General features: G+C 34.2%; 4 protein-coding genes across 6 annotated transcripts in view; 2 read left to right on the top strand and 2 right to left on the bottom strand.

The window, feature by feature from the left end:
• LOC113505509 (pleckstrin homology-like domain family B member 2) overlaps positions 1 to 11,949 on the top strand; it is a 114,005-nt gene extending 102,056 nt beyond the window's left edge. For all 3 annotated transcript variants that reach the window (XM_026888253.1, XM_026888255.1, XM_026888254.1), the window contains 6 exons: positions 3,956 to 4,058; positions 4,592 to 4,723; positions 5,031 to 5,130; positions 5,636 to 5,723; positions 6,102 to 10,133; positions 11,216 to 11,949. In XM_026888253.1, coding sequence (XP_026744054.1) covers positions 3,956 to 4,058; positions 4,592 to 4,723; positions 5,031 to 5,130; positions 5,636 to 5,723; positions 6,102 to 6,284 — 606 coding nt within the window. In that variant the 3' untranslated portion in view covers positions 6,285 to 10,133; positions 11,216 to 11,949. The remainder of the gene's footprint in view (positions 1 to 3,955; positions 4,059 to 4,591; positions 4,724 to 5,030; positions 5,131 to 5,635; positions 5,724 to 6,101; positions 10,134 to 11,215) is intronic.
• Positions 10,005 to 11,979, top strand: LOC113505512. Its single transcript, XM_026888258.1, has 2 exons — positions 10,005 to 10,133; positions 11,216 to 11,979. Exons 1-2 carry the CDS (start codon positions 10,028 to 10,030, stop codon positions 11,329 to 11,331), a joined length of 222 nt encoding a protein of 73 aa, XP_026744059.1. The 5' UTR covers positions 10,005 to 10,027; the 3' UTR covers positions 11,332 to 11,979.
• Positions 11,980 to 12,134: 155 nt separating this feature from the next.
• LOC113505510 lies at positions 12,135 to 13,467 on the bottom strand. Its single transcript, XM_026888256.1, has one exon. It carries the CDS (start codon positions 13,401 to 13,403, stop codon positions 12,156 to 12,158), a length of 1,248 nt encoding a protein of 415 aa, XP_026744057.1. The 5' UTR covers positions 13,404 to 13,467; the 3' UTR covers positions 12,135 to 12,155.
• On the bottom strand, positions 13,416 to 17,792 carry LOC113505511 (m7GpppX diphosphatase). The gene is made up of 4 exons (XM_026888257.1): positions 17,431 to 17,792; positions 16,263 to 16,408; positions 14,105 to 14,329; positions 13,416 to 13,746 (listed from the first exon to the last, which is right to left on the bottom strand). Exons 1-4 carry the CDS (start codon positions 17,768 to 17,770, stop codon positions 13,432 to 13,434), a joined length of 1,026 nt encoding a protein of 341 aa, XP_026744058.1. The 5' UTR covers positions 17,771 to 17,792; the 3' UTR covers positions 13,416 to 13,431.
• Positions 17,793 to 19,480: the final 1,688 nt, after the last annotated feature.

Raw genomic sequence — 19,480 nt, 5'->3', positions numbered from 1 at the left:
TAAGAAAACACACATACGTCGGTATAGTCTGATAGTCGACGATAATAGTATCAGGAATTCGTGACGTCACTCCTTGCTCATCATAATATACTTGTGGGCGTTGTCCATTCTCTACACAGGGCTGTCATTAATTTAGGTGATATTGCTACGTCCTGTACAAGTGTTTGTTAATTGAGGAGAGAAGTATTGCACTTAGAAATCCGTTGCGAATTTAATTTCTGTTTGGAGGCCCTATTGATGGCTGTCTAAACGAGAAAACGAGAGTCGTAAAATATTGTGTCGTCTCGCTTCCACAACAACAGCAGTTTTCTTTAAAAACTCATCGAAACGGCACTAAAATGAGCTATCACTTTATTTTACACGAATATTATTATTATCAGTTAAAGAATGGATCGTCGCTAAATAATGCAGCTGCCCCATGTTGTGCGCCAATAAGATTGTACTTCATTTTTAACTTTTTGAAAAATCATTAAATATTTGATTTGCAAATAATATACCGGCTAGTTTTGAACACAATCCTTACTTTTTATTTATGTTTAACCTTGAAAAGTACATAATCATATTTCATGTAAAACCATTAACCTATTCCAAAAAACACATGCATCCTTGGGAGTATTTACAGAAAGGGGGCGGCAAACAAGGCTGGGTCATTGCCAAGCTCATGATACCACTAGTACCACAACATACAATATAATACACACATTATCATATAAAAAACAAAGATGTCGGTCACAACTCATAATAATAAAGAGTACAATAAAATTAAAATAAATTAGAAAAAGACGCCCCTTGGACGTCCGCCAACACGTAAACCCGCTGATATAATGATTTATTATCCATTTACGATATGATTTATCTTATTTTAGTTGCTGCGGGTAGTTTAATATTTTTTCAATGTGAAGGTAGTTTGAAATTTTGTGACGTCATTCTTTTGTAATTTGTTTGATGATGCAGATTGAGATGTAAATCTTTAGTTGCATAAACATGCTTTTGGTTGGTTTCTGTTAAAAGATATTTTTGGTATTAATAGGGTTAATTAAACTTATAACAAAAAACAAATTAAACTTCGCGAAATTGTAATGGTCCTTTAATAAAACCGTGAAAGAAAACATCGTGAGGAAACAGGACAGCTTAGAATTTGTCAAGGGTGTGAAGAGTCTTAATAGGGTCGTGGGTGCGATAGAGGAATGCTCTTTAAGCAGTGATTTGCGCTGTCATACTTCCACAACCATAATAATAGTAATACTTTAAAGGCTTTTCGATATTAAACTTCATGACAAGAAAAGGAATAGTCTAATCGATCTATAATACAGTAACATGCTAACTGCATTGATCTTTACAAAAAAGTCTTGCCGTTAATTCATATGTAACATTTCCAGATTTTGATAAACAGCTTCAAAAACAGAATTAAACAAAACATGAAGCGAGATATTTGCGTGGGATGTATACGTGGGATTATATATAGATCAGTCATACAACCAGACGGTGCGTCGGCATCATAATATTAATTGTATGATAAACCTTTTTATTTCTGTACTACAATACTTGTTATTTTCTTGGGAATAGTTTTCATGGAATCTGATGAATCCAAAATCGAGTCCTCTTCGTTTTCGCTTCTCATTTTTCTGCTCTTGCATTATAGGGTCATCTAGGGCAGAAGATAATTAAAGTTTTGGTCATATCTTAAATCTCAAATATTTTTTTTTCAAGGGAATCCTCATGGACACCCACTCCCCCGGGGGAGGAAATGGTTAGTGTCAAACTTTTACTGACTAAATCTGAACCGCCGTTCTACGTCATACGCGTTTTTGTGTCGGTTTTAGGCAATGCGTTGCAATCCTTTATACAAATCTAGTTTTCCTGCTCTTATGTCAACTGAGTGCATCTCAGAACAGAATACAGTTCTCAGGGGTACATCCCGAATCATTCAACCTCATCGCAAAGCCTTTACCGCATCCATCTTTAACCCAAACAAAATCTTTCCCAAGTTTCACATAAATACAACCATATTACGATGCTGTACCGAACGGCAAGGTGTTTGTACAACCATATGTAAACACCGGGTTTCATGCCGGTAACTATAAACATACGTTTCTGCAACAGTGGTTGTTAGTCCACTAGAAATACTGAGTTATGTAACTGATGTTATTGACGTGGCAGGAAATAGTTCCTTTGTCTCGTAAGGTTGCGTCAGAAGTTTTTGTATTTGACAAGTTTTGAGGAAGGTCGGGAATAGCTAAAATTGACGATACTAATAGGGACATCACGGAATTTTTGTTTTGAAGTGTGGCGTAATTGTGATTATATAGCTTCTTATAATCGAATGAAAATAATATTGGCATGGAGATCTTATCTTATGTATCCTTAAACAAAATCGTGTTGTTAACCTTAAGTCCATTTCGTTTCCCAAAATGTGTTTTTTAAGTAAAGTTTGAGAAAAAAAAGTTTTCTCGGAAATTGTCACGGTTTTCATTTTACAACAGCTTACATACTACTGCCCTCTCGTCTTTCGTGTCATCGACATATTCAAGACTCTTTTCCTTTCATTCCTCTACTAAATCATCGGAAACATAAACCTCAAGAATTCCACCCTTTGAAGTGTCTCCCAGAGTTCATTAAACCTTACATATTTTCACTATGAATTCAAATAAAACCGTAGTGTGGAAGCGAAACGACACTATGCTCAGTGTATCACTCTATCTCGCTTTGACAATGTCAGTTTTGTTTCAGAATGTCATAGTACTGGCGTAGTCAGTCGATAAATTATAAAGAGTGCCAATTAAACGTATATCAAAAGAAATGCTTTTCGCAAAACCTACAAAATCTGTTCACACTTTTATCTCAACAGGTGTTTGAGGAAGATGTGTGACTTCGTCCGTGTCCGTGAAAATGAAAGCTAGGAGTATTAAAAATCGGATTAATAAGTTTAGATTACACGCATCTTTTCCTCGTTTTTGCAACATTTGATTTCATTACTGTTCTGCTCCTATTAATCATAGCGTGAAAGTAAGTATCCAATAACCTGCCTCAATAAATGGGCTACCTTACACCGAAACAATGACGGTTTTAGGCTACCTATTGAAAACCTCAATGAAGTCCTTAATAAGGCTAAAGATGAAGAACTAGTCTAAACGTCTGTTTCACAATCACTGCTTAGCCGCAAAGCCTTTTCAATCTGGCAGATTGAAAATGAAAAAAACTGGTAAATAATTCAACGTGTACTTATGCGGCGCGGCGGTGGTGAAACAGGCCGTTTATGTTTTTTCTTGTACTCTATCCTATATTGAAACCATGTGTAGGTTGTCTAGACTAAACCCAAAATACATAAGTGAAGAATTAAAGTGATGATAGTTAATTTGTATAATAAGACAATTAAGATATGTTGAATTAAACTGTGCTGTTTGTATGTGTCAGTGATTGTGAACCATAAAATGTCTATGTGGCTAACATTAGTGAAAAGTTCCCATTGGGGCGGTCTCGGATGCAACCAGAGGCCTGTGTTTGTAAGTATTTATGGACATTTGTGGAGGCAGAAAAGTGGGAAAAAAATTGCCCAAAATTAAATCTAATCTATCTATTTCTTATTAATCTATCTATTTACATTTGTAATATTTTACAATTTTCTTACAACGCCATCTAGTGTCAGATTAAGCAAAACTTGTATGTAACCTATACATACATATACTTCAGATGTTTTCAGCGACATAAACTCGAACGTCACGTGACTATTATATTCAATTGGACTGCACGGATAGCTTGCGGTGTAGGTCACTGCGCCGAAGCTACTATGCGCGACGTGTCGCGGGTTGGATCCCCGTTTAGAACAAGTATTTGTGTTCTAAGTCTGGGAGTCTGATTGTGTGACTTGAATGTTTGTAAAAGCCCTCGCGGCGCAAGGATCAATTTCCTTGGTACGGGAATCAGACTTATTCAATTCCCCTTTCCTTGTCACCAGCTCCAAGTGAGGAACTCCCGCACCGAGTCCACGGAGGACGACAAGAGGAGTGACGACAGCCGCCCGCTCAGCCATGCCTCCGACTTCAGCAGGGACAATATACGTGAGTACTCTATACTTTAATATCAATAAGTATATAAATACCTCAAATATCAATATATCAATATCAATAGGTACCTGATCCCAGGATATTACGACAAAAATGGCACCACTAAAATGATAAGTCTTGCAAAATACAATTTTACATAGATATTGGTCTGCTTTGAATAAGTGACTATATCCCATTAAATAAAATGCCTTTATTATGAAAATACAAGATGAATACCAAAGAAAATATTCAAAATATTACTTTTAAAAAGCTAATTTTAGCTTGCAATCAAATACAATAAATAATTCAAATATCTGTCTGTCTGAAACAGGGCTCGGACCTGCGACTGCGGGCTATGCGAGCCAGTCGCTTTACAAACCAAACTACCGAGAACTGACCAAGAATTTGAATGTTCACATCGCATTCGTCTTAATCGATTCGCACTGGTTTCTGCGGCGTGTAAATAATAAAGATTCCTTCTAAATATTTGTTTATACCTGTACTGTTTTTTATGCCCACCTATTTCATCACCACTCCGTTACTTCCAGTGTCCCTCAGCAACGCTCCCCGGCGCAGTCGTCGCGGTGTGGCGCCCTACAGCGAGTCGCAGCGCCCCCTCACGCGCTACCTGCCCGTCGACAGGGACGACTTCGATCTACGGAGACATGTCGAGTCTGCTGGTGAGTCACTACTTCACTAGTCACTAGTACCTAGCTTACACTTATTGTTCTTGCCAGAGTCCCGCAGAGCATGCGTGAGCGAGCCCGTGTCTCTGGCTCAGGCAAATGTATTTGCCCGGGATCTTTTAGTCGGCATGCGAGGGTTAAAGTTGTTAGCTTTTCTCCCTGGAAAATAAAGGCTACTCTTATTGCTGGTGTAGGAAGAAGAACTCTGAAGGTTTTGAGAAGTTTTTTTAATCCTCTCCTTTGAATCCTAGACTTATTTTAATAAGATCTATTTCCTAATGAAATGTTTTATTATTCGCAGGTCACCAGATCGAGGTGTGCCCGTACGTGTCGGTGACGCCCACGTCGTGTCGCGGGTATCTGCACAAGCTCGGAGCCAAGTTCCACACATGGTCCAAAAGGTAAGACTACAGAAACTAGGTTCCTCAACAATTTAAGTCTGGCAATTTTCTTTTTCTCGGATGGGAAATTATCAAATGACTTCGCCCGATTCTGGTTGAACGGAAAGGAGTGTCAGACCTCTATTGCCTAAAACCCATCCTCTGTTCTGCCTTTTTTGTACCGGGTCCTGGTAACCCTATTCGGACAATCCCGCTAGAGAATATATAATCCGTGCTTATCTAGCTTTGAATTTAGTCGTCAATTAATACCCAGTTTTAGTATAGTGATTAATTTGAATTATTTAGATGCAAATTATGGTATAAATAAAGATGTTTTAGTAGAAAAGTTGTTAGATCTTTTATTTGTTTTTCGTTATCTCAAAAGTAAATAATTATGTTTGTGTAAGTGGTCATAGTTTTCATAAATTCTGCCAATAAAGATAGTGTGTGTGTTTATAATAAAAGTAATAAACAAATAATCATTTGCTGACTAAAATGGACTGATGGGATATGTTGATGTTTCCAGGTGGTTCGTTTTCGACAGAGAAACGAAAACGTTCGTCTACTACTGGGACAAGAGTGAGAAGAAACCCAGAGGAGGGGCCTATTTCCAAGTTAGTATCTTCCATAACTTATTTTCTATATTCGCCTTTTTCCAAGCTTTGTTTCGGTCAACTTCCAGCTTAACTTTTTTTTACATGGAGCCGAGTGATTCAGGTCGTCACGGCAAAACCAACTGTGAGTCTGTAGTGTCTCAGGTTCGATCCCCGCGTAGGACAAGCGTTTGTGTGATCCACTATAATGCTTGTCCTGAGACTGAGTAATATAAAAAAAATTGGTGGTGAAGATAAATTCTATAAAATACTTTTCAATACACTCAGGAGCAGTGATTTAGCATTCCTTGGACTTAAAATACATTGAGATTTTGTTGATGTTCTGAATGTCCCCTTACTCTATAAAAAGTACTTTCAACACCCAAAATTCCTCCACAGGTAATCGAAGAAGTATACTTAGACCACGGCAACACATCAAAATCGCCGAACCCTTTAACAACGTTCATTGTGAAAACCCGACAACGTCGCTACTACCTCATGGCGCCATCTGGCGAGGCGGCGCGAATATGGATCGATGTCATATTCACCGGGGCACAGGGCTACACTGAATACCTAGAGTGAATACACCAATATTAGTTAGGGAATTCAATTAGTGACCTGTGACGTCACTTGGCTGTATAGAGGTGTTGTAAGCAGGACTTTAAGGTATGAAAAATGTATGAAATGATAGGATTTTATAATAAAACTGGTTTTTTTCCATCTGCCTACGTAATAATCGGGAATTTACAGGTCTATAGAGGTTTGATGTATTAAGTTGAGATTTTCAAGGCAATTTGTACCTTCTGCCTTTTACCAAGCTGTGTTTAGTTAAATTCCAGTCTTACAAGATTCAATTGAATAGGTACAGGATTTTGTGGAGCGACTTTTATGACCACCAATACACATTTCATTAGGTGACGTTGTGGTCTGTTAAGAATACCTGGCTGAATAATTTAGTATTTCATAATGGCGTATTTTTTGTATATTCAGATAATTTAAACTTTGAATTGCAAGTTGGACACTAAAAACTTATAAGTTTTAAATGAAAAGCGTGTTCTGAAGTCGTTTTTTGACTTCCGTTTACTTTGTACTTGAAAGCATGGAAACGTTTTATTTTATTTATATTTTTATTTTCATCGGTATTAAATATAGCAGCTATTTTCAACGATTGGGAGGAAAACTATTATTTTTATTCATGCTTTTAATTACTTTGTAAACTAATCAAAAATTATCAAAGGAAAGTTTTAGTGTCACAATTTGTTTGGAAATATTCAAAACATAATTATTATATTTTAAAGAGTCACTCAATAATACTGCCATAACTACAGTTAAACTTAACCCAAGTTACTAAAACCCCGTCCAATTCTCACTTTAGCCAGTATGTCACAAAAACGGTACTTATAATGCCAAACCACCTCATTTAAAAGAAATGTTTTATATTAATTATTTCAGTTACTATTTGATTTGTAGTAATATGAGAGGGATCAATGGAAAGTCTTTTTTGACATTTTAACACGTTTATTATTAAAAACTTTTTCAAAATAACATTGAAAGTCAAACATTACAAGAAAGTGACTTTTATTAAAGTTTTGTAAACGTGTTGAAAGTTTTGTAAAGTATGGTCGCAGAAAAACTTGGAGAATATCCTTGTATTTAAAATACATGTCAATATAATGCTATAAGATTTTGTTTTCGTTAATGAAAATAAAATCACACAGTGTAAGATTTATAATGTTAAAGTATTTCTTAAATTCATTGTTTCTCAAGTTTTCTGCTGGCCCTACTGCAAAGCATGTCAATTATAATCTAAAAGCGAAGTTTATAACATCAATTTTTTATACCATTGAATGAAATTAATATAAAATAACCATAAACGGTTCTAAACTTTTATTAGGTACGAAAAGTATCTAAAATAAGGGAAAATGAATCGTATTATACAAAATGAATCACAAATTGTGTGAACGATATTTTACAAGTTTTTAAATATTGCAACATTGCAACTCAGTATTTTATCTATATGGTAACTATTTTTATATGAAATTGTATGTCTCGATTTTAACCTAATAACGAATATTTACTTTACCCGGTCATTATTTGATTTACCAAATTGTCTGGGTAATTTATATAAACAAAGGATGATAATATAAAGTGCCAATTAAATATTTGTATGAGAAATGTATGGCAGTTATTTTTTTAATAAATCTATACATTGGATGAAATTGGTGCCTTTATAAGACTGAAGAATTTACAAAAAAATATATATTAAAACATACTTTTTTAGTATAATGCTTGCATGATATAATATATAATAGACATATAAAATAGAGGTGTGATTTTGAATTTTCGTTTTATTCCAAAAACATACGTTTTGTAAGTATGTGTTTATCGAGAATAAGTGATTTTGTATGCATATTTATTAATTAAATATAGATTGTATATGTTTATCATATGAATCTGAAAATCATTGCACTATTGCCAAATATCACGCTCGTAATTAAATATTTTCGCGAGCTGCTTTTAATGAATTCAGATATAAATTGGACTTTATTACTAAAAACCTATGTGTTATGGCAACACTAAGTAGCTCGCGGATATTGTACTTATAATTCAGACTTGTAACGAAAACTAATAAATAATATTTTTATAACATCAAACAATTGTAAAGTCAAATATTTAAATGAAAATGCTTTGTAACTATTCTATATGTATAATCATTAAAGTGCAAGAAATGCCATATGGTTGCCAACGGAAAAATTATATATCTCGGATAAAATGTAAATACCATCGAAATATTGCCGTATTTATCTTCAACATGTACAAATTTCAGAACATTGCTTGTTGTAACATGTTTTATAAGCAAAAGTGAAAAGTGTTGAAACCATGCTGACAGGCAATACGGCAAATAACTAGTCCTAATAGACAAAACAATTATAAAGGTGTCAATGAAGTTATAAATCGCTTAAATTGCAATATTTGCGATAAGTCACATGTCAGTGTTTCGGTCAGTCTTGGCACTTGAATTGTAATTTGTCTGGGACTGAGTTTCAAGGATTATGGAAGCTAATAATTTGCACGCTTAATGCAATTATGTTACCGTTTAGTATATATAAAGTAATCAATGTTTTAAAGCTAATTGCGGGACTAATTTTGCATGTCAACCGCTGTTTATCGAAAGAAAATCGCATAGAGATTGCCAGCTGAAGACAATAATTTGATTTTGAAAATTATTGACTTTAACCTGGTTGTTTTTAAATGGCAGCTTTGTATAGCTGCATATAAAATTTAAGTTATAAATAAACTAAACTAATGAAATTATACAAAATTACCGTTTATGACGTAATTATTAAGTACAAAATTGTGATTACTTATCGAATCGTATTACCAGTGTAAAAAAACATTTTATAGATTTGCAACATTATATTTTCTTGTAGTTTAAAGGGCTGATACCAATTTTAATTTAGTTTTTAGATAAATAAATCACATTGTATTATTAACCTAATGAATTAAAGTTCATTTTATTGTATTATTTGTTTCATTTTGATTCATACACTTTCTAAATTAATCTTGAAATACTAATATACTTGACAATTATTAAGTAATGAAATGAGATTGCTCCGCCCGCGTGGATTATCTTAGAGAAAAGTTAGCATTTACTTTCCACCACGCCCATTCAGCCGAACAGACCAAAAGAAACTACTATGAAAGGGTAAAAGCGACCTTAAAGATATAAAAGGCCTGAAGTGATTGAGCAGATTTCCAGTTACGTATTAGTAAAACCTTTACTGGAAGATAGCGTATCCGTTGCAGAAACTGCCATGAAGACGATTATTTACTTTAAAAAAAATCGTGGCAGTGCAATGGCAGGACTAGCTCGATTTTCTTGCTAGGACTCGTATAATTGGAAGGAAGGAAATACAATTATGGCTACAGCGTCTATAAGCGCACTGTGGGGTACATAAATTATATAGTAAATACTTACCTATACATACATACATAGACTACGTAGTAATACAGAACAAAAATATTTTTCAATCGACAGCGCCACAATATTTATTTTTGTGACATGACAACACAAATTTTCTAAACGTCATTTTAATTTGACGTTTTTCGTTTGAGTTGAGACTGCTGTCACTTGGAGATTTCTCAATCTCACCGAAACCAAAGTTTACTAATGAATTAATTTGTTCCGTGTTCAAGACTTCGCCCAGTGCTTAGGAAGGATAACACAACAAAGTCAGTTACTACGACGTGATATTTACAGTACCTACATACAAAACAAGTAGCCACGTTAGTTAGAAGTGCAAATCCAAACTCAATCTTGAAATATGGGGTTTATCAAGAGGATCCAGCAATTCATCAATTATTGGTACGTGAGGTACCTCTTAGTGACGGAGCTGTACATGGTCGACACATGGGAAAAGATTGTAGTCCGTATCCTTTTCAAAAATTAAATACTTTTAGGTACTATACCTAAAATATTCACCAATAAGTGCGTAATCTTAGTAAGTAACTATTCATGTTTTTACACTTTATGAAACGTATTCGGTATATCTGAAATAACTATCAGCGTTAATCATAAATAAGGCCCTAACTTCAACATTAAATTTCATTATTTACCTAAATAACCTATAGTTGAGGTAAAAAGACATAGAACAGAAGGAAGTATTCATACTTATTTAAAATTATATATTCAACAACCCTCTTTTTTACATGCTTGATTAATTGCTATGTTAAATCAACTTGCAAGGTTATTAGAGAGAGAAAAAAAACAGTTATACAGTAAAATAACACTTATTCTTGCTTTAACTATTTCTCTCCTAGTTACTTTCAATAAAATATTATATTTTTAAGTCTTCAGTTTTACTTTTGGAAAACTATTCCAACTTTTTAATTCCATGTTTACTAGTTACATTACTGCATTAACCTAACAAATATTAATATTATTAAAGCCATTTAATTACTTTCTCAGTTTTCACACTTCTATCTGCATAATTGATCTTATAAAATACCTTTTTACCTCCAAAGGCAACTTGTGGTGGAAGATCACAAATTTCTCAAAGCATTATGTTAGTTATGAATCATTCCAATGTATTTTTAAATTTATGAAACATAACTTTATCAATTATGTAGATTATTTGTTTTATCAGATAAAATATAGTTAATTGCAACTAAAACTACACATACAAAACTTGTTGGAATACTTAACTAAATACTTTATAAACTAATAGTTATACTGTATTATCTTAGTAGAAGAATTTGATGATTATTTTTATAAAATTAGCCACAAAATTACCAAATCAATAGAATCATTCGCCAAGCCTGTTCTGAACTATGTTGGGGTCAGCTACCAGTCTAGCAGATTTCAGCTAAGTACCAGTGTTTTACAAGGAGCGACTGCCTATCTGACCTCCTCAACCCTGGGCAACACGATACCCCCGATACCAAATCAATGGAATGTTATTACTATATATTTTTGATTTACTATTTATATAATATCCTGAACCCGATCTCAGATATTCTATTCGGCATCATCTTTGTCATGTTCTGGTATTTCAACTATTCAATCATCGTGTCCGGGATCAACCAGCTCCGCTCCTCGACAGCACACGACGTGGAGCAAATATTATGAGCGGCCATTAACTACAGCCGAGACCTCAAACTATTGTTAAATTATTATCTAGATGTTATGGTGGGTTAAGTTTGAATAAGGAACTTGTGCAAAGAGCGGTCGCCATTTTGTTTCATATTTCTTGATGTATTAAATGTTTTTAATATTGTCTTTGGCCTTTTGACTAGACACTATTTTAATATATGCACTTTGATATCTCGTAATAAAATATTCATAACTGTCGTGCTTTCCTATATCTGCGGAATTCGAAGACATAGTTTTAATATCTAGCTAGACCATAATATACTATTAACTAAAGATGGCATGGCCGAAGTTACAATGTATACTAGTTGCCTTATATTATGATATAAAATTATATTTTACTATGAACTATTCAAGTTACAACAATAAGTATTGTGTGGCAAATCCCTTGATAAGGTAAAACTGGCCAATGGTTGATAACTTCCTTGAAAATATGACTCATTGCATTTATGGGTATTGAAAATTATCACTTGGTGTTGTACTTTCTGATACTTGCACTAGTGTTTAATTGTTAAATAAAAAGTTTAGTTAAAGGGGAAAGAGGGATCTCTAACTAAATAAAGTTTTTTCATTCCATGATTACAAATAATACCAAAATGAATATTAAAATATATACTTTTATTTATATTACTGAAGTTTTATTCTGATCCAGCAACCTCAATTTTAATACAACAGTTTATTTATCAAATTTAAGCTAACAAAGCTTGGTTACTTGTTTTTACACTTTTGCACTGAATTACAATCTCAATATGGCTATACACTTTATAAATGAAACAAACAGATTTCCTTGCAGATTTATTGGACTAAACTTTGAGATAGCTTACACAGTATCCATTAGTGTTTCTGAATGGTTCGGGTACTTTTAGTGACATTTTCTGTAAGTGCGCCAGTCCGTTACTGAACATGCCTTTAGAAATGTCTGTGGAGACCACTGCAGGGTCTGACAACCAAGACTCAACCTCATCATTCAAACAAAATTCGACTTTGAAGAGTATTTTGGTGACGGATGTTGACTGCAGTTCAATTTTATCATTCATAATAGTGTCTACATCATTCCTTAACACTTGCAATTCTTTGTCCATCACCCATATGAGTAGATATTGTTTCTTAGCGGTAGATATTGTGCATTCTAGTACTATTTTACACATCACAGTGTATTGGAAGCCAAGGTTGAACTCTCTCGTCATGTACTCTATGGTGTATATAAAATCATCTGTGTGAATATCTTCCGGAGTTTTGTGAGTAAATACCAAGTGTTCACTGTCGTTCTGCTGTATTTTCACTTCTGAGTTGAACAGTTTGACGGTGTCTTTGTTTTTGAGGCCTAGCCACGCTAAGCATCGGTTGCAATGGTACACTTCTCTTTTAGAGTTGAATTTGTTAGTCTTTTCGGATAATACACTATTGTTGATGACGAAAAATGTCAGTCTATATAGAAAATCACTTTTGTTTGGCGTCAGTACGCCGTTTGTTGGGGCACAGTCTCCGTGGCCGTGACCGTGGCAGAACCACTCCGACATGTCCAGGTTCGCAGTCGGCAGCTCCAAGATTCTGTCGAACTTCAAACTGTTCCCAGAAATCACATTGGAGCAGTTAGAACACGTTATCTTGGTGTTCTCGCCTACATCAACATTCAATTTTAAAACGTTACCTTTGGTAGAACTATCAAAATTATTTGTTGTTAACAATTCTTTGTAAAAATTGCCACCATTTTTGGGCTCAGTCAGTAGTCTAAACGATATTGTACTTTTATCTATCTTGAGACAGGACATAGAGTTGGGTATGATCTGGCAGTACTGGCGCACGGGGATGACGCAGCTGACGTCACACTCGTCTTCAGAATAACAGTCCGACAGACTCTCTATGGAGGAGAGGCTGTCCCTCCTCTTGCTCCTATCATAATCGTCGTTATAATAATTCAGGACGATACAATTAGCTTGTATACTAATTTTCAAATTACAATTCTTGGTAAAATCGATTCCAGTTGTAATAAAAACGTTACAGCTCCGCAATCGCGAGCGCAACTCAATGAAAATGTCTTTGATCAACATTTTCGTTTGTACTTACTTTCTAAATGTTTTACTTATCAATTAACTCGATATTTTCGATATCTGGTTTAACGATTCTCTGTACGTGTCCGTTGGTCTCATACACTTTGAAAATGTTGTCCATTTCTCTAATGGTGAAGGGCAGGGTGGCTTTTTTATAGTAGTCTGGGATCATTTCGATGTTTCCGATGACTGTGTCGAGGAGATGAGCCTTCTCAGCATAGATGCCGGGCGCCTCGTGCCTCAGGTACGTGAAGTGGACGTGCAGGTGGTAGAAGGAGGGCTGGTAGTGCAGGTACACGCGCAGCTGGGACGCCGGCACTTGGTATTTCTCGAATATCTTTTTCTGAAAATAACAGGTAAATGGATAAGACACATTTCTGGATACTGAAAGAGAAAGAGTGAAATTAAGATTTTAAAATGTATTAATTTTTCGTACTTTAAGTTAATTTGGTTACATAGCTCATTTACTTTTGTTTTCTAAAAACCATGCGTATTTAGACAAGTTACTTAATTCTGGTGTGTAGTTTTTAGATAAAGTTATGTAAGCACTAATTAGTATTGATTAATCATTAATCAGATGTGTAAAATGAAGACCACATATATATTACAGTTAATATAACAGAACACAACTCAAAAACAATATAACTTCTACAAACTTAAAAAAAACCATCACTAAACTCAAAATATATTCATGTACCCACCTTTCCTTCGTCTCTAATTCTCTTCAACAACGGTAGATGGGTCTCATCCAAGTCCCGTAGAGACTTGATCCCTCTCCGTCTGACAATAGCCAGCAGGTACAAGGTCTCCTTAGTGATACCGTCCCACTTCAGATCGGGGAGTAGGACAAAACCGTCTTGCTCACACTTGTTGTCGTAGACTATTCTGTCCTGCTCGCTCTTGCCTTCCAAGATGTTGTAGACCCACTGAAAAGGCAATGGTGCAAATTAGCCTTTTTATAACGGAAGTAGGATGTTAATTAAGGGGTGAGAATAATTATAGATGAAAAGCATGGTGAACCTGCCTCCAGCCTAAAACACATTAACCACTAAAGCAATGGACAATCTGTCTGGTATGGTTTCACATCTAAAATAATCAATAACTTTGATAAGACTTTGGTTTAACTTGACAAAATTTCAAGAATGGCTATTTACCGCGCGCGGGCGGAACCAGACACAAATTAGTTTCAACTAGAGAACTCCATTATTCACTATATTCATATATTGTATACTACATAATTATGGAGCTCAAACACTTTTCATTGCCTACATATGGACTATATGAATTAATTAAAGCAGACACGCTCACACCCATTAATTCAACTTTCTCCTTTATAATGAAGGGTTTTCACTACTGATAAAAACTTAAAACATTGCAATATCAAGAAGTAAAGTTTGTATTGGAGGTTATCGCAAGATCTTCTTGAGATACGCAAATAAAGAGCCTAAGTTTTCGTGAGTGTCACAAACTATGTAGTAACACGAAAAAATCTATTCGACAAAGTAGCCGTGATTCAGCAAGTCATTAATTAAGATATATAATTACGAATAAATACATTTTTAATTAGATTTCCTACTCAAAAGGCATATACCGTGCTGTTACGGTACAGTGACCATATCTAATAAATTTACATCATCGCAATGCGGATTGTAACAATGCAAAGTACGTACTTTCATTGCAATGTAACAAAGTAACAATCTCGTTCAGAACTCGACACGTGTTAGAAATAACTTAAGTACTTATGTGAATAGCTTATAATGTAAATTAAATAAATAATAGTATTAGTAATGCATTTCCTTATATATATAATCGCGGACAAACAATCGAACTGAGAACCTCCTTCTTTTGAAGTCGCGTAAAAAAATTAGGAATTTGTTTAGTTTGTTCAACGCACTAATTTCGGTAAACCTATTTATCAAGAATGGATAAGCTTTGTAAATTATATTTAGCAACATCTTAAACCACAGTAAAAAGAAAAGCCCAAAAAGTGAAAACAGCGTTCTTATACTCGAATATGCAATGTTCTTTCCATATTTACTGGAGGTATTGAACCCACGAGGGTGTACAAGACTCACAATTTCTTAGTTTCCATTGCACAAACTTAGATTAGAACTAAAGATCCTCCTATAATAACTACTACACATCATCACACACCGATTATCAAACTATGAATGACTGAACACATCCTACAAGAGTATTGAACTCAAATAGAACAATACATTTAAACAAAGACAAGACAATTATTCTGTCTTATTGTTTAAGATTGTTTGAAACAAACATTCAACTTGCTGACTAATTTATTTATTTTTCGATTTTCTTGTTGAAAATTATATAGGTCAATCACCTATATCATTTTTAACTATTTTTTGTCTATTTTCAAGTGTCTGCTTTAAAAACTATTCGAGTTCAGTTTGTGGTTTTAAAAGATAATCCTTTGAACTAATTACATAATAATGACTTTTCAATCATTTGTATTAGTGTGAAGTCTTTCAAATAGGGTCACATAGATAACTAAATATATATCTTTTAATACATTACAATTAACAATGACATTTTTTTGATTTTTTGGGAGAAGACCAGTAAGGGCTCTGAGTAGGATCGTAAATACACTACAAAAATCTCAAAAACAAGCAACACAATTTAGGGATGTTCAACCTCACCAAATAGTTAAATTAACTAGTGCTTACTTGTTTTAATTTATTAATCTATTGATATTTGTAGAACTGGAAAAAAGTGGATACAAAATAACATTAAAACCAACAACACTACAGAATGGTAAGGATAATGCCATCCAAAACATGCAACTTTTTAAATTACCTTAAAAAATAAGTTATTATTTAAAGCTATTATGTTAATTACCTGTAAATTGAACTGTTCCTTCTCAATATGAGGTAACGTCAGCTTCTGGTATAGCTCCGGAGTCTCCAACACGATGTGGGTCTCTTGCTGACTAAACTTGGCTATGTGCTTCTCTGTAGCAGGATATGTTATAGACGTCTTTATTCCTAGAACATATAAATGTGGAAATGTTACATCCAATCATAATTTTTAATTCTGGGCAATAGGGGTTACCTACAATGGCCTATCTTTTTATTTAGTTTAGTATAAGTTAATGATGGATTGCACAAGATTTTATAAATGATGTAAAAAAAAAAACAGAATTGATTTAATTGATTGTGTGTTTTAAGGAGGGAGGTACAATGCACCAATTTCAAGTAAATTGGGGAAATGACTGATTATATTGTAAGACAATTTGTAGTATTGTATTTACAAAATTATAAAAGTATCAACTTCATTAATGTAATTCAGTGATAAGAAACAAAGAGATAAGTTATTTAAATAAGTTTTAAAATGTTATCATTTATTTGTTGAAAACATCAAGATATTAATTTAGTATATGAAAATTCACATACTTGAATTTAATGAAAAACTTATAGAATTCTGGTTATAAGTACACAAGTCTTAAGAAGAGCCAGGAAAAGCAACTTAAAACACTGTTTTTTATATTTATCCTATAAAACAGTTTGTAAATTAGTTTACACTTTCACTTTTTAGCATCTAATTTCCTTTATATTCGTGGTATTCTCTTTAATTGTGTAAAACAGACACATATGGCTCTACTAATAGGCAAATAGAAAACTAAAAAGAATCGAGCACCTACATACATATATATTTTTTTAACAGGCAATGATAATCAAAGAACTGCCGCCTTCTTAGACAACACGCAATTTAAACCAATTAACAGTGAGAATAACCAAATTTAATTACGAGGAAAATTAAACAAAGCACAATCTAACATATGGTACGAAATGACGCAAGATTTTTTAACCACAAAATAATTCACACCTGAGAAGTATACCAAATTTTATCATTATTTATAGAGATATGTACATTAAATTTGAGAGTCACGAAAGACGTTCAAAAATACACACAACACACAGCGTTTGCGTGACTAATGCTTCTGAAGTCAAGAATAGTGAACCGTCTGGCGGGACAATAAGAACCTTGGTATTCGAAAGCAACTCACCATTGATGGAAGCGCGCGGAAAACACTCGTAATTACCGTAAATATCGTTCTGGAAAAATGTCTTAAGCTCCGTATCTACGGAAAAATAACCTTTACTGTCCAAATCCTCGTTCTTAAACGCATTTTTCTCTAAAACAACTAAAGCCACGCCACTTTTGTCTCTGAATTTTCCTTGCAAACACACTTGTTTCCTAACTGTATTGTTATTTAGAACCTTCTCCAATATAAAGTCTTTCAGTTCTAACTGATTTTCACTCACAGTGTTATCATTTTCGTGATTAATTTTAATTTTCTTACTGCTAGGTTCTAAATCGGGGCTTTGGTTATTACTGTCGGACATCTTGTGACAAAATTGCCAGGTGCGAAAAATTAAATGCGGGAAGCAAAACAGATAAAAAATTACTGCATAAATTGTGAATTGAAGAATTTTTCCAATAAGAAAATCATAGTATGCATTTGCCATATACGTATACTATACATGTCTATATTGTAGTATACATTGAACTTCAATATAGAGATGTATAGACACTGCTTAGGCAAGTAAACGCTTGTGATCAATAAGCAAGAAACAAGCTCCTAAACAGACAGATGGCGCAACAATTCCAAGACGATATATTATAACGACCGCTCCCGAGGTATATTGAAAGAACACAATTCAATCGAATAAATGAAAGCTGACTATAATTTATTGTGTACAGTAAATAGAATAGCAACCTTAAGATATTTAAACACTGCAGACTTTTGCCTTATTCTTTAATTTAGAGCATAAATATAAAATACTTATTTTATTTTGTTATTCAATCAAGTAATTGAACTAAGACAGTATGAAGTATATTTTTAAGAAGGACTTTTAAATTTTCGAATTTTAATACCTAGTAATAACGCTCTTCTAAGCAATCTCCAGTGTTCCAACATCTACGCAGTAGCGGCCTTAGGGGGTGGCGAACAGGGCAATCGCCCGGGGCCACGCTCTTGCAGGGGAAAGCGCCCCTAAAATTTTTGAAGTTTATTTAACAGATCATTTTGTTAACCTTCCGCCCGGGGCCTCGCAATGGGTAAGGCCGCCACTGCATCTTCGATACATCCGATTTCCTTTTACAAAACACATTTTCTCTCTGTAGAAACTTTTCTGTCAATCTCTACATTTTCTGTTAAATGTATAAAGTACTAGCTGCTGCCCGCGACTTCGTCCGCGTGGTTAGAAGATATAAGTTATAATTTATACCTGCCTTCTATCTATCTATCTGCCTTCTATCTATCTTGTAGGATTCAGTCAGCGTTTGCAATGTAAGCGCAAAAAAATTGTTTTTTTACGACCTCACATTAGAAACCTCAAAAATTGTAGCCTATGTGTTATTCTGATGTATAAGCTATATTGTGGTAAAGTTTCATTCAAATCCATTCAGTAGTTTTTACGTGAAAGAGTAACAAACATCCATACATCCATACTTACAAACTTTCGCCTTTATAATAGTAGTAGGATAAGTATTATACAGTAAAGTAAAATATTACTATACACTATACACCTAGTATACCTACCTACCACCTATAGAACTACTATACACCTAATAAAATATACCTAATCTACATAAAAGTTTCCTCTACAGTTTCGTTTGAATCCGTCGTGTAAGTATTAACTGATGGTTGTCATCGTAATTCATGGACAAAGCAGCACAGTGCTGTGATGAATTGGTCGCTTATCGTCCTGTGTACCGGACAATAGGCTGCCAGTAAATGTCCTATTCATGGACTTGAAGTGTACAGGGTGCTTTATAATGTTACCTTTTTAATTTTCATCCTTACATTTGATATGCGTAGGGTATTTCACATTGGTAGCCAATAATTATATGAGACTAGCTGTTGCCCGCGACTTCGTCCCCGTGGGTAGAAGATATAAGTCATGATTTATACCTGCCCTATTTTTTTTCCATTTTCCATTGTATCTTCGCTCCTATTAGTTGCAGCGTGATGGTTTATACCCTAAAGCCTTCCTCGATGAATGGTCTATTTGGACCAGATTTTTTCAATTTGGACCAGTAGTTCCTGAGAT

This window comes from Trichoplusia ni, chromosome 26 (assembly GCF_003590095.1).
Source record: "Trichoplusia ni isolate ovarian cell line Hi5 chromosome 26, tn1, whole genome shotgun sequence".
Taxonomy (NCBI): domain Eukaryota; kingdom Metazoa; phylum Arthropoda; class Insecta; order Lepidoptera; family Noctuidae; genus Trichoplusia; species Trichoplusia ni.
The sequence above is the reverse complement of the archived record's forward strand: the minus strand, read 5'-3'. Positions and strand labels throughout refer to the sequence as shown.